Source organism: Haemaphysalis longicornis, unplaced genomic scaffold (genome assembly GCF_048455015.1).
Source record: "Haemaphysalis longicornis isolate Haplotype H1 unplaced genomic scaffold, Haemaphysalis longicornis Haplotype H1 scaffold_6, whole genome shotgun sequence".
NCBI lineage: Eukaryota > Metazoa > Arthropoda > Arachnida > Ixodida > Ixodidae > Haemaphysalis > Haemaphysalis longicornis.
Window position 1 is genome coordinate 62593436 of NW_027526407.1, and position 13647 is coordinate 62607082.

At 45.2% G+C, this 13647-nt stretch overlaps 1 protein-coding gene across 1 annotated transcript in view; it reads left to right on the top strand.

The window, feature by feature from the left end:
- Nucleotides 1-11747, top strand: part of LOC144141591 (venom metalloproteinase antarease TserMP_A-like) — a 73351-nt gene extending 61604 nt beyond the window's left edge. Inside the window, exons 9-13 of the mRNA XM_077673135.1 lie at nt 3046-3154; nt 3321-3488; nt 9318-9453; nt 9572-9712; nt 11450-11747. Coding sequence (XP_077529261.1) covers nt 3046-3154; nt 3321-3488; nt 9318-9453; nt 9572-9712; nt 11450-11719 — 824 coding nt within the window. The 3' untranslated portion in view covers nt 11720-11747. The remainder of the gene's footprint in view (nt 1-3045; nt 3155-3320; nt 3489-9317; nt 9454-9571; nt 9713-11449) is intronic.
- The last annotated feature ends 1900 nt before the right edge of the window (nt 11748-13647 follow it).

Sequence of the window (13647 nt, forward strand, 5' to 3'; positions counted from 1 at the left end):
AACAAAAAGCACTCGTATGTCGAGATTTTAGCCTTTGTAAGAGAAACCCATGGGGTCAAAAATTTTCGAGACCACTCTACTACGGCGCCCATGTGTAGGTTTGGCACAAAATATACAGAATCAAATCGGACGCAGGCGGCAGCCGAAGTTGATTTTAGCTCTCAAAGTCAAATACCGGGGATTACCGAGGCAGCATTGTTAGTAAAGCATAATACCCCATCGAAGGTGCTGACCTGTTGATCATGCTGAGATAGTCCGCAGAATAGTCTGACTCGGTTGCAGGTGTACGTGTTTACAATTCTAAGGGAAGGCAAATTTGGTGCCCCGGCGTACGCAGAAAACTCCTTCGACGCAACCCCATGCGTATGCGCGATTAAACCAGGTTGTAGAAGAGTTAAAGTAAAGGGAGAGAAAGTGGCTGGGTTGTTCTCTTTCCCAGACTGGTTTATCAGTGCGCGCGCCCAGCGAGCTACTGGGTGGTCACCGACGAAGTGACGACGGCGGTGCGGACGGAGCAGCATGAACATGGCAACGGTAAACGGTGGTCTTACATTACTGAGAAGTGGGTAGGCCACACTTCAAACGTAAAACTGTAGCTGTACGCTAGAGCTTCCATGGTAAACCAACTGTACGAAATTAATAAGTTCATTAATTAAAGCGAAGCTTCGTTTGGCTCGATGAAAGAAAATTCAAGTGGTACTGTGTACGGAGAAAACTCTTTCCGCTCAACCAATAATCATGCGGAAAGAGGAACAGGTTGGAGAAGAGTTACTAGTAAAGGGAGGGAATGCGGCTCCGTTTATCTGTGTTGCAGCAGGGTGAGTGCATTGTGACCCACAGTATCAAGCACAAATAAAGCGACAATGACAGGTAGTAGCGGCCCGCGTTGCGGGAAAACAGCGTCGACACCTGCGGCAGGTTTGTTCGAAATGGGTGCCTCACAAATCACACGTACTACCACGGAGCAGCTATCTTACGAACAGCGACGACGCAAGCGGCAATACAAAATATTAAAGCCGTTCCACTCAACGTGAAAGCTTGCGTAAATGCAGAGCAGTGATTCGCCATAACGACCTGTGGCACCGTTATCCGCTTACTGCTACTACCCATCACGCTCTTCGCCTCCCTGTCTCACTTCTCTCTTGATGAATTGAACGGAGGTTTGTCCAAAACAGTTCAAATTTCTCGCCTTCGCAGTGCTCGCGCGCCCCCTGCCTGGAACGAACAGCGCGAGCGGTTCTCGCACGGGCCGGCACCTTACTGCGCAGTCCACAACGCGTTGTTTTTGGCGGTCTCATCTCCCCGCGAGGGGGACTCGACTAAATGCGTCGCATAGAGGGTGGGTATATTGCGTTAACGTTTAGTGTTTGGGGAGTTGGTGGTAGTGAATGCGTTGTATCAGCAGCTTCTTGACGTAGTTTGAATGAGTCAAGGATATAAGGCGCGTTCGTAGCGTCCCATTCTGTGTCGGCTTTGTGGCGCAGTGGGTAGAGCACCATGTACATTGCGTTCCGCCCGCAGGGTCGAGGGATCGAAACGAGGCGCCGGATAGTATTTTTTTTATATAGTGTAGGGGGAGGGGTGCGGACAACGACGGTGCGGACTACGACGGACGTCAACGCGGGTGACATCGTGAGTTACTGAAATGCTCTGCATTTAATAAAGCCGGTTCCGCGCTTATAAAATCTGAGGAAACATCGGAGCTGTTGACGGTAACGGACGAGCGAGCGCTGACGCTAACCCGTCTGCGTCCGCTGTTTCCGTAGCGCGTACGGGCGAGCGTTCACAGTCGAGGGAATTGGGACATTCTAAATATTCGGCGCCCATGGCGTGGCGGTGTACCTTCACCTGGGGTGAAAAGCAACGCCGCACGTTTCGAGCCCCAAAACAGCCCCACTGTTAAAAACAGCAACGCCGCCAGCATGAGCTGTAACAAAAGAAAGTACCACAGACAGCCAATGTATAATAAATTTCTTTAATATACCCCAAGTACTTACACAAGGGTGAACAGCCACCGGGTACTGCTTCACTGGTTAACCATCCGTACGGAGTACACGGACATATTATTTGAGGTGCGGAGTACCTTAGGGCCGCACAAGCCTGTGTCTGGTAGACCAGACCAGACAGAGAGTGTCAGTCGTCTTACCCGTTGGGCTACGACCGTGAGTTTGTACCCGCAAGTGAAACGGCTTACTTCCTCGCCTGTAACGATGCAGAGTTCTTAGGACATCCCAATGTCCGTCTGCGTCCATCCGTGCGCACACCCCCATCGAGCGAAAATCAAGCGAATTTCGATTTGAGCCGTGAGTTGCAGTTTCATTTAGGGAATAATCAAGGTGCAACTAACGGCTCAAATCGAATGACAGTCGGGGCGCAAATCGTATGTCACTCGTTGCGCCACTTGCATGTCATTTCGAGTCCCCGTACACCGCACTCTCGCCATCATCCACGGAGTGGAGATGCTTCCATCTTTTGTTTCACAGGCTCAATTTTGTGTCCTGTGCTTTAAACATTTTTAACCCTTGTACAGATTAACATTCCTCTGCAAAACACTACCGTTCTTTAAATAAAAGGGTGATTAAAAAAACATTTCGCTACCCTTCTGCTCTAATAAAACGACGCCATAATGAGACATAATTCACACAGGGAACTTCTGTGAATTTTCTCGCTCTCATGGCTACTTTTCAAACACAGAATAAATTAGTAAAAAGCCCCAACCCCATTCGAGGAACTGATGTGAAGGATATACAAAGAAGCATTTCTAAGATCTAAAAAATACGAAGTCCTTGGAATATTTAAAAAGAATAAATCAAATTTATTTATTGTGCTTGACCTTGGCCTTAGCAGCGTTCTTCTGACTGATGCGAGAATGCACGAAATGCAAAAGCAAATTCATGTTTACCGTTTGAGGACTCCTGATAGGTTACGTTAAGAAAAGCGAAGTGAGCTACGTTTTCAGTGTGACTGAAGAATTATGTTTGATATATCGGAAGTGTAGCGCTTCCAATTGAAGCAACAGTTCAAACCCCAGTAATTTGGTTCCAGGCATTGGCTACCTTTCTGGCGTATGCTCCCATTCCTTCGTAGCCCTGGGTGAAGATAAGCCTGGATTTTTTACCGGACTCCACACTTTTACACACGAGGTAGCCCACACGTAAGTACTTCTATTTTAAGAGTCTCCAATGGGACTTGTATTTTTTTCGCTCTTGAGTGTACGACAAAAAGTGAAGAAAATGTCTGCGCTAAATATTTTGATGTTTTTCAGGTGATAAAATGATTTGGTGAGGGCTAAATGATAATACTTTTTTCTGCTCCTAAAGGCTCGGTGCAACGCATGATGGACAGGACCCAGACAATCAAGGGCCAGGGTACCCCAGTGCCGTTGGATGCTCTTGGGATGACGGAAACATAATGAGCTACATTAAGAACGGAGCTAGCCAATACTACTTTTCAAAGTGCAGCTTGGCGCAGATGCAGTATCTTATCAGGTAAGAATTTATGGTCACAGCAAGCTGAAAATTGTTTAGAAAATACGACTTTATTCTCCCTTGTCGCCGCTATCTATATTGTGAATTCTATTAGACGATACTTCAATTCCTATGTAGTTTCTTGGTAATGCATTTGGACTTAAGAAAAAGCTGTTTTACGTCGTAATATCGGAATTATGAGTAAAAGAGGTGCATTTTCGATTACTTTCGCCGTAGCCCTAATGAAAAGGCCCGAACTTTAGTTCATTGATGCCGTTATTGGGAAGTACAACTTTACGTGTTAATAGCAGAACTTTTTGCAGGCGATATTGTTCCTTAGGGCAAAAAGCCCAACCCAACATGGAAGAACAGGTCATGAAAAATACGCGTCGGGCAGTCAGGTTAAAAATACGTGTCAGGGTAAAAATCTGCACAAGCTAGCATCCGCGGTAAGCAACAAATATTTCCCGACTTGTTAAACAAACACCTCACTATTGTAACATAATATATTCTCTGTTGCTTATAAAGTTCCTGAGAAATGACAAAATGAGCGCCTTCATATCTGCGAGAACCGGCGGGAGTCCAGGAAGTGTACGAAACAAAGCATGCTTGTTCGTGTTTTTCATCGAGCATATTTCCTCACCAATTAGCTGAACGAAAAACAGAAATTTTCAAGCTATATTCTAGCGGATAAACGTGTGGCTGTCCGTTTTCTTCACGCGTCGTAGGTATCTACCTTTTTATGGAACACATTAACTCAAGCCGCTCGACCGCACACGAAAGCAGGCAAGCCGCATGGGGCCGTAAGACATCCAGGCATAAATCTCTTACGAGCAGCACAACGGGCTGTTAGGGAATGAAGCCTAGCTGTGTGTGCACGCATAAACCGGCACGCATAAACCGGCAACCGTTAATGTGCGTGTGTTCAGATCTGAAAGACACAGACAGAAATGTCGCTCCGAGAGCCCCACAAGCTGATAAAAAAATTCAGGAAAGCTTGAGCACACGCGGAAGATTCGAATGACGAGGCTGTTGTAGTAAAGCATAGCCGGACAAATAGTTAGGTTTCAGTATCATTATTTATTGGCATAGTTGCGGTGCCAGTAATTGTCGTTATATGCAACGAAGAGGTCGACTTTTTCGCGGCGAGTGGTGAATAAAAAGTCATCGTCAGGATTGTAGAATTCAATTAGCTCTTATTCATCGACTCCAGGCAGCGGTGGCGGGATCTCGAAGTCGTCTCTGGAAAGATTGGCACATTTGTAACCAAACATCTCCGATTATCCATAATGGCTTCAACAAAACGTTGCTGCCGCGCTGACATCTACCAAGCAGGCTGTCTTTTCACCGTTAGCATTGGCGATGGTGTTTTTAAGAGCGCAGGTGTTGAGGAAATCGTTTGTGTATGGTGTTTGCAGTTATTAATACCAAGAAAAGGCCGAGCGGTTGTGCAAGCATTCCTCGAGCTCACATTCCTCAAGCTAGGTATACCTACTTAGGGAGGTTGGCCCATATTGGCAAAAAAAAAAAAAAAAACTCCAACGTTCACCGCGTGCCACGAGGGCGTGTTCGGCAAGCCAAGCATACCTGGTTGGGGAGATTGGCCGAATTTGCCAAGAAAAAAAAAAGAACTCCAGCCTTAGCCGTACCGCGGCAACAACGCTTGCTCGGAATGAGAAAGACACGCCGTAGTGTAAGTCCCTCGTTTGTTCGTACTCGTGTCATCATGCGCATGTGGTCTGTACTGTAGAAAAGCTGTAGGTGATCATTCACTTCACATGGCCCGTCCCCGGAAATTTCGCCCGGCCGAGGAAGAGGCCCCGCTTCGAGAGGCTTGGCGTGCAAAGCTTCCGCTGAATACGATAAGTCGTGCTTGCAGGGTAGCGTACGAAAACGCTGGCCAAAACGACGAGCTCACTCTGGCCTTGCTCAACACAAGGTCATCGAAATGGAATGCCATCTAGGTCAACCATAACACCAGAACAATACTATAACTCAACATTAATCGACTCGGGTTTAGGAGAAATCTCCAAATAAAGTAACTTTCAGCAAAGGAAAGTAACTCAGCTCCCTAATACTATAACTCCACTTTTGCGTGCATTGTGGACACTAAAATTCCTATAACTCAACTTTATAACTTTGTGTCCGTCAATGATCACCTGCAACAGCTTCGGCATTCATGTCTTGCACGTGAGTGCGAGCTTCAGTGAATTAAGAGCGTTATCGCTGAAAGAGAGCGCTGGGGTTGCTTTTTCTTTCTTCTTTTTGCTAAGGCGACTGCTGCGAGCCCGAGACTCGGCAGTCGCCGCGAGGCAAGCGCTCACGAGCGCTCGCCGTTTTCTCACTACTCTGGGTTTTCGCCAGTTTTTTCCATTTTTTTTTGTAAAACAAGTGGGCGAGTCGAGGTCGCTCGGCGGTTGCCGCGAGGCACGCACTGGTGAGAGCTCGGCATTTTCTTGGTATTTTTTCAGCAACGGCCAACTTATTTCCAGTAATAACAGCTCCGCTGTGAATAATTGGCTCGCCTCGATGGTCCAAGCTATCAAGTTGTTCTTCCTCCGCCAGGGATGCAGAAATACTCAACGAGGTGGAATTCGAGATGGCAAAGATGGCGGCTGCACGTTCTGAACCAACAACTTCGCGTTGTTTTGGCGCCCATTTACGCTTCTTTGCCCAACGACGCTCCTTCAATTCTCGCTCTTCCTCTTTCGAGCAAACGTCTTTCAGTAGAACAAACGACACGCGGCTATTCTATAGCGCGTCGTACGCGCGACAGCTGATAGCTTTGTTATCAAGCAATTACTCAACTTACGAAAGAGTCGCCGCCGGTTGCGCGGGGGAGCGGAACAGCGGTGCTGAGTAAAGCGTCTTTATCAGAAAAAGATCTATGGGTGGGGGTAAACATATGCACCTTCGCTACAAAACAAGTGCGTTTGCTGCCGCAGTGATGACCCTGGTGTTTGTTGTGCGTGCACGGCGAAAATGTATGTGCAAAATGGTGCCGTCTTTTTTTGCTTTGTATGAGTTGTGGTATGCTAGCTGCATATTTTGATGTATACAGTTAAACCTGGATGTAACGAACCTCTATGTGACGAATTTCTTGATTTAACGATTTCAATTGCCCCATTGAAATCCATTTGTTAGCGACCTGTATATAACGACGACGTTGCGACGGTAAGCCTTGATTTGATGTAACGAATTCAGTACGCTGATGAGCCATTGTTTTTTGCACTTTTTCTAAAAATAGGCTGAAGTAATGCAATAATTTAGACAACTTCACCTGCACCGCAAAGTACGGTGCGTATCCAGTGTCAGCGCCGTGTCGGTTAGGTGCTAGGCCTGCATGTGGACGTGTAGTCGCGACTTATTACTGCTTTCTGTGGTGTCAATTCGTCGGTGAGGGCTTGTGCTGCCACAAATCGAAAAGTTGACGAGCACCGCGGTTTTAGATGTATGCCGAGGCAGTGGAAGGCGTAAGCAAATATATCTAAGGCCAAGTTGAGACCACGGATCCCAACCATGAGGAAGAGATAATTAGAAGGATAAGAATGGGGGGAGTGCATACGGAAGGCATTCTCACATAATGCATGGCAGCCTACCATAGTCCCCGAAGAAGAAAGTGTATGACAGCTGCATCTTACCGGTACTTACCTACGGGCAGAAACTTGTGGGCTCACTAAGAGCGTTCAACTTAAATTGAGAACGACTCAGCGTTCAATGGAACGGAAGATGATAGGTGTAACATCAAGGGACAAGAAGACAGCGGAGTGGGTGAGGGAACAAACGCGTGTTAAGGACATATTGTTAGAAATTAAGAAGACATGGACGTTGGTAGGGCTATAATGTGAAGGCAAGATAACCGTTTGTCATTAAGGGTAACAGAGTGGATCCGTAGAGAAGGCAAGCGGGGCAGGGGGTGACAGAAAGGTAGATAGGCAGATGAGATCAAGAAGTCTGCGAGGATAAATTGGTCGCGGTTACCACAGGACCGGTATATTTAGAGATAAATGGGAGAGGCATTTGCCCTGCAGTGGGCACAGACCCGCTGCTGATGATGACGACGAATATGTCTGAACAAATGTCTCGTCGGCAATGCATAGAAATTTTGGTGTGAAGCATACTTTAAAGAGATCGTGGACCCCTTGGTCTCTGTGAGCTGCCTTTCCCGCGTTGTGTGTTGGGCATTGAAGCATGGCATGTGACGGACGACATTTCATTACAGCTCCACATTATTCTTCTATCCACCGACGCCACCCTTTCTTGAGTCGTGTACACTGCTCGACACGCGCAGCGTCTAACATATCCTTACATTGCGCAATGCCTCAGTCTGGTCGGCCGTCTTCTCCACGGCGCACGATAGCCTGCAGTGTTATGGGCGTGGCCGCGCCTTTAAAAACGGCACTGTCACTGCCCAAAAATCGTGTGCGCCCATTGTCTGCGGCGTAAAAATCGCCCGCCACCGTCCTTAGAATTCAATATACCAAATCCCGAATGGACACGCGCCGCGGTGGCTCAGTGACTGAGGCGTTGGGCTGCTGAGCACGAGGACGCGGGTTCGATTACCGGCCGCGGCGGCTGCTTTTTTGATGGAGGCGAGAAGCAAAAACGCCCGTCTGTACGAGATTTCGGCGCACGTTAAAGATTCCCAGGAGGTCAAAATTAATCCGGAGCTCTCCACTACAGCGCGCCTCATCGCCTGCTTTGCGTCGGCGCGTTAAACCCTACAATCAATCAATCAATCAATCAATCAATCAATCAATCAATCAATCAATCAATCAATCAATCAATCAATCAATCAATCAATCAATCAATCAATCAATCAATCAATGTAGCCAAAACTCAACATATAGAAAATCCAACCAGAGCGCCAGCTCCAGTAAACTTCTCTCTTTCCCAGTAAAAGGGCGCGGATTTTTATTTTTAGACAGTTTGCGGTTAAAAGACAGAATAATACACATTGAACAGCACGGAAAATGGTAAAAACGGTCGTGGTACAGGACATAACATACAAGTATGAAGATTCAGGGCTGTCACAATGTTTTCAGAAATTCATGCCGAGAATTTGAATGCGGACAAATTGCAGTGTGAGGTGTCGTTCTATGCTTGATGGCAATAGGCTGCTACGGGAGAACCAGTCGTGGCAAAAAAAATACTTTTTGATGCACCCGAAATCATGACAAAATGGCATGTAGTACGCCTCCTTGTTTAGCAGGTGGGGTAAATTTTACTCGTAAAAATATGGTATATAAAACACCCCTGAACTGCGGCATGTGCACTGTGAGATGTCATCAATCTAAATTAGCTCTGGCGTGTCCTTACTTAAGAGGAAGCATCAAGCCTGTGCAATACTGATATTTCGTCTAAATTAGCTATGTAATGTTCATTGCTTTTTATGTTCTGCAACGACTGTAAAACCTATAGATACGGTCAAGACAGCGGTTATGGGACAAATGCATTGCTTTTTCAGGTATGCAACAACAGGAAGATTTCTAGATACGGGTAAGACAGTGGGGTTGGGACAAATACCTTTAAAGTACATATGGTAATCGTTCGCATGTGTTCTTTTTTGATTGTGACTTCTAGAGCTGCGTGATTCCGTCATCGGTACAATGTCCTTTTACTGCTGATAGAACCAACCTAACATTCATTAGCATTTTCTCTTACCCACGTGCGAAGATATATTTTAACTCGACATTACATAGCACCGGTAACTTTCGCTTTCACTTTTTAGCCTGGCAGGATGTTTGAGACCATTCTTTTTTCGTGAGTGCAAAAATGTGTGAAAAAATCAGGAGTAAAAAAATCGGGAGTGAAAAGATGTCTTTTTTTGTTGTTTCCGCTTACTACTAGAACCAAGGGTGAGAGTTGCTGGGCGGTCAGTGGAAAAGAACAAAGGTGGGAAGGAGTGTATGCCGGAATGACCGTGCCATTTCAAAGATTTTGTGCCAATGTTCTGACTGGAAAAGAAAACGTCACATTCGAATTTGTAAGCATCGCTTTCTGTTCAATTTCTTAAAAATATAAGTTACGGAATACCATAACCTTTTCTGCCATTTAATCATGCATTACGAATCGTGTTTCGTTATTTTCATTCTTTTCTTTAGGTGAATAAGACAACTTGTAAAGTGCGATGTAGATTCGTGAAGCATGTTGCATACCAGTACCGTGGGGAAACCTTCTATTACGAGGATGCTTATTACACGGAGGCGCAAGCACTCGACTACATGGCATGTGACGTAAACATGGTATGTACACATTACCACAAATTACACGGAATATCACTTCTGTTGGGTGTATTGTATACAGGCAACAACTTCAAGCGAATATTAAAGAACATTTTTAAAGAAAGGGAAGGCGGCAGTATTCACACATCCTTCGGGGCCCTGAGTTTGCTTTCATACTTCAAAGGCCAAATCTAGGCGATGCTCACCAACAAATGATTTATTCTTACATTGTACTTCCATGACGTTCTTCGCTTTCGTTTCTCTGTCTTCTTGCGCAAATGTCTTCGCTCGCGTTGCTTCGATTTACGGCGGGTTTTACGTCAGTAGAAAGACTAGAACACGCCACTTTAAAGTACGAGTTCTGCGTGGCTGGTGGGATGTGGTTCTACTCACGTGCCACCACGTTAAGGTGTAACACAGCCCGCATTGCTCTAGAATTCTTACGTTTCCTATTGGCAGCTTTGTTAATTTGCTGCTACAGCCACATCAGCCGCTTACCGCTGCCGATTCCTTGCGGTAACCCGAGTGGGTACGTGCCATTAAAACGGCGCGACAAATTTTGTTCTGCGGCTGGCAACTTGAGGAGATGTAAAAGCCTCCGGCAGAATCTGGCCTCGAATGCTGTCACAAAAAAAAAGTTGCCTTTGGTGCGAGTGCCATTGCCGGAAATGTGTTACGTGTTACCTGGGGTGCTTTAAACTTCCGATGAAAACTAAAAATAAAGAAAGCCTGAGTCTGAGCAATACCATAGTCATTCTTGTTTTCATCAGTGATTTATATCTTCGTTTTTAAATTTTCAGATATGGATGTGGTGTGTAAATTGCATGGACGAAAAGAGGCCAAAATAGGGGAGTTGGGGGTGCAGCGCTCTGAAAGTTCCGGGAGGTGTTCGGGCTCCCAAGCTCTTCCTGGAGATGGCACGGTTTAATGCCTACAACACGGCTTACTGTTGTACCACTAATCAGAGCTGTAACTTTTGTGTGCGCAAAAGTTAGAGCTATGAATGGTCACCAACTAGCCCGCCTTTCAGTGTTATTGTACCACTAATGAGAAGTGGAGCGTGGTCACAGATTTCAATATTTATAGTATTATCCGAGAGCGTCACTCAAACTAGTTCGCTACAAAAACGGCCAGAACTTTGGTGCTTTCGTATCTGAAACAGCACAGGGATACAATTAAACGTCAATGTTCTATTAAAATTAATATGGACACCCCCTTAGTTTGCAATAAGTCAACATATAAGACAACAATTCATACCATACTACATTTCAGTGGAACTGCGAGAACGTGAGGCAAAAATAAATCCTTACACTGAAAGTGCAGCATAAAAAGGTATCTAGTACGCAAGCTTACGGTGCTCACCTGCTATCATATAATAGTGAGTAATTTGATTGTTTTCGCAGGTGGGTGCATGCTAGTGTATCTTAATATTCTATGGATGCTGTATCGTTTTTTTTTTCAAAATTAGTGCTTTATGCTGAGTGCACGACCCCATTATAAATAACGTTCCTTGTACAGTTTAGGAGACCAACGTGAAAGAATACCATTAAGGAAGTTGCACCAAGAGACGGGGCCACCTACAATGAATAAAACATATCCTTGTTCATGTTACTGTGAGTAAGATCGGAAAAGTAGTTTCGAGGGTAACTGATAGAGCTGTATGCGTTCCGCGGCGTAACGAAAAATCTGAAATTGAAGACGCTTGAGTTCTGGTTAATGTAACGCACAAATATTGGAGATGTATCTTCTTCTTTTCAGGCATGCGTCCGAGGGAAGTGTGTTCCGTTTAGGCGGAATCATAACGTGCCGCCGGTTGCCCCCCCTGAACCATCACCGGAGCATACTACTACAACTAGTACAACCACGTGGTCAAATCCGGTCTCGACGGCGGAACCCAGTTCTGAAACAACGTCCGGCTGCCACTGCGACTGTAGTTCTCAGGCTTCTACAACAGCAAGTAGAGCCCCCACAACACCGAGAAGAAAACGTTACAATTTTCTCGACAGGATCCGCACTCGGGGAAATTGAGCGAAGAACAACAGCCCTTCGAAGTGTATTAAAAATGTCGTTTTGTAAACTTTTATTTTGAGAGGGGTGGTGTTATTACCCAAGAACTACATTTCATTAAAAGCCTGCACATTGCAACTATGCTCTGGGGTAAGGTGAATACTCCTCAGCACACATTAGGTTCCTCTACTGCTACAGCCTTGCTTTTCTCGAACCAGAAATAACAAGTCAACGTTCGTGTTCGTCGATGACAGCTTGAAAGACTATTCACACTCTCGACGCGCAGTTCTGATTCTGCCGCAAGGGGACCAGAAGTTGAGGGAATAGAATCTCTTTTCAGTGATATCTGAGTGTCATGTAGATTACTGCGTATGATATGAAGTCACAATACTTCTCTAAATATCATCAGTATGTATGTATCAATATAACTTAAGGTGGTACTCTACGACGCTGTGCCCTGTCTACGTCGCCTCCACGTCCCTTTTGCGCTGCTCGAAGGTTGTTCTACCAATGCGCCCAAGCTTACACCTTAGGTACCCTACAACTCGGAAGTTACACCCAAACACATCTTCTATTCCTTGTCGCTACCAAGGACAGGTTTAGAATGTGGGAACGCAGCACTTTAGGGAAATAAAGTGGTTGGAACAGAAATTTGAAGTTCTTTTCTCTAAAGCAATTTCCTGTTTGTTGATTCACTTATTACACATTTGCAGTGTTTGACTTGGAGATCATTTTTGAGGGGTTAGCTTTCTATTTTGCACAGTATATCACGGTTGAATGGTTTCGGCTCCTCTAGAAACACGATGTTTAGTGTCTAGGACAAGAGGTGTCGAAGATAGCCTTTCAGTTCCCAATAACCGCACCTTCCAGAGAGAGATTTCCCGACAGTTGACATTGCCATTAGGCAGCTACAAACTTAGTTGATTATCTGTTACAAGTAACTGTATCGCAGTCGACTGGCTCGTGGGACGCTATTTGAAAAGCATTCCATAAAATAAAATAAAAAAAATTATAATTCATAAAGAATGTGGACACTCTTGCCGAAATCCGATCCCTATTTAAAAGCAGGGAAAAGTAATGTTTCTAAACGAGCCGCGAAGAAAAACTGTATTTACCTTCTCTAATTTAACATGCTTGGACAACCTTACGAACGATAAGTTCAAATTATTTCGCAGTTCATAGATTCGAGAATTTGGAAACGCCCTTAAAAAGGCTGTTCTAGGTGGCCTGATTCCCGACCAGCAGGGACAGGAGATTTGTATTTCCAAAATTCCAGCTTACCTGCAGCGGCGGACAGAGCCATGTATCTCGGTTTCAGCCACCATTAAGGCTTTTTGTGTTTAGGCTGCCTTTCCACGCGAAGCCATCGTCGCTGCTTCAGCTTCAAAAAGCAGGCTAGTATCACTTCCTTTGGGACGATTCAGAAAAACGAATGGTAAAACATCCTGTTTAAAGTGGTCGCGTTTTGCATTCGCCATTTTAGAACGTTTATTGGCGATTCTGGTTTTCTTTCGTCGTTTTTAGAGAGTGAATGAAGTCTTTCGTCCAAAGTATAACATTTTTTGTTACCTGAGTCAGCAAGTGGTGACCTATATCAAGTCATTCGTTACATGAAAACTGTCGGGCATACATAGTTCTGCCAACAGCATTTGTATGACGTTTAAAATTCTGGTGATTTACAAAACTTCTGAAAAAAAAATGAAAACAAAATAAAAAGCGTAAAAGCGACAGCTCCCAGAAATAAAACAATGGGCGCTGCCGTAATAAAAGCACGTAAATATTACTGCTTTTCAGCGTTTATGAAAGGTCTCTGAGAAACAACGGCACCGTTTTCAAAGGTGCCGTTCAGCCGTAGAAGTTGAAGTTGACGTTGAAGTTTCTTATTTTATTCAAGTGCTATCGCTGAGAAGGCGGGAAAAAACCGCGGTACTCTCGGCTTGATGAAGCTC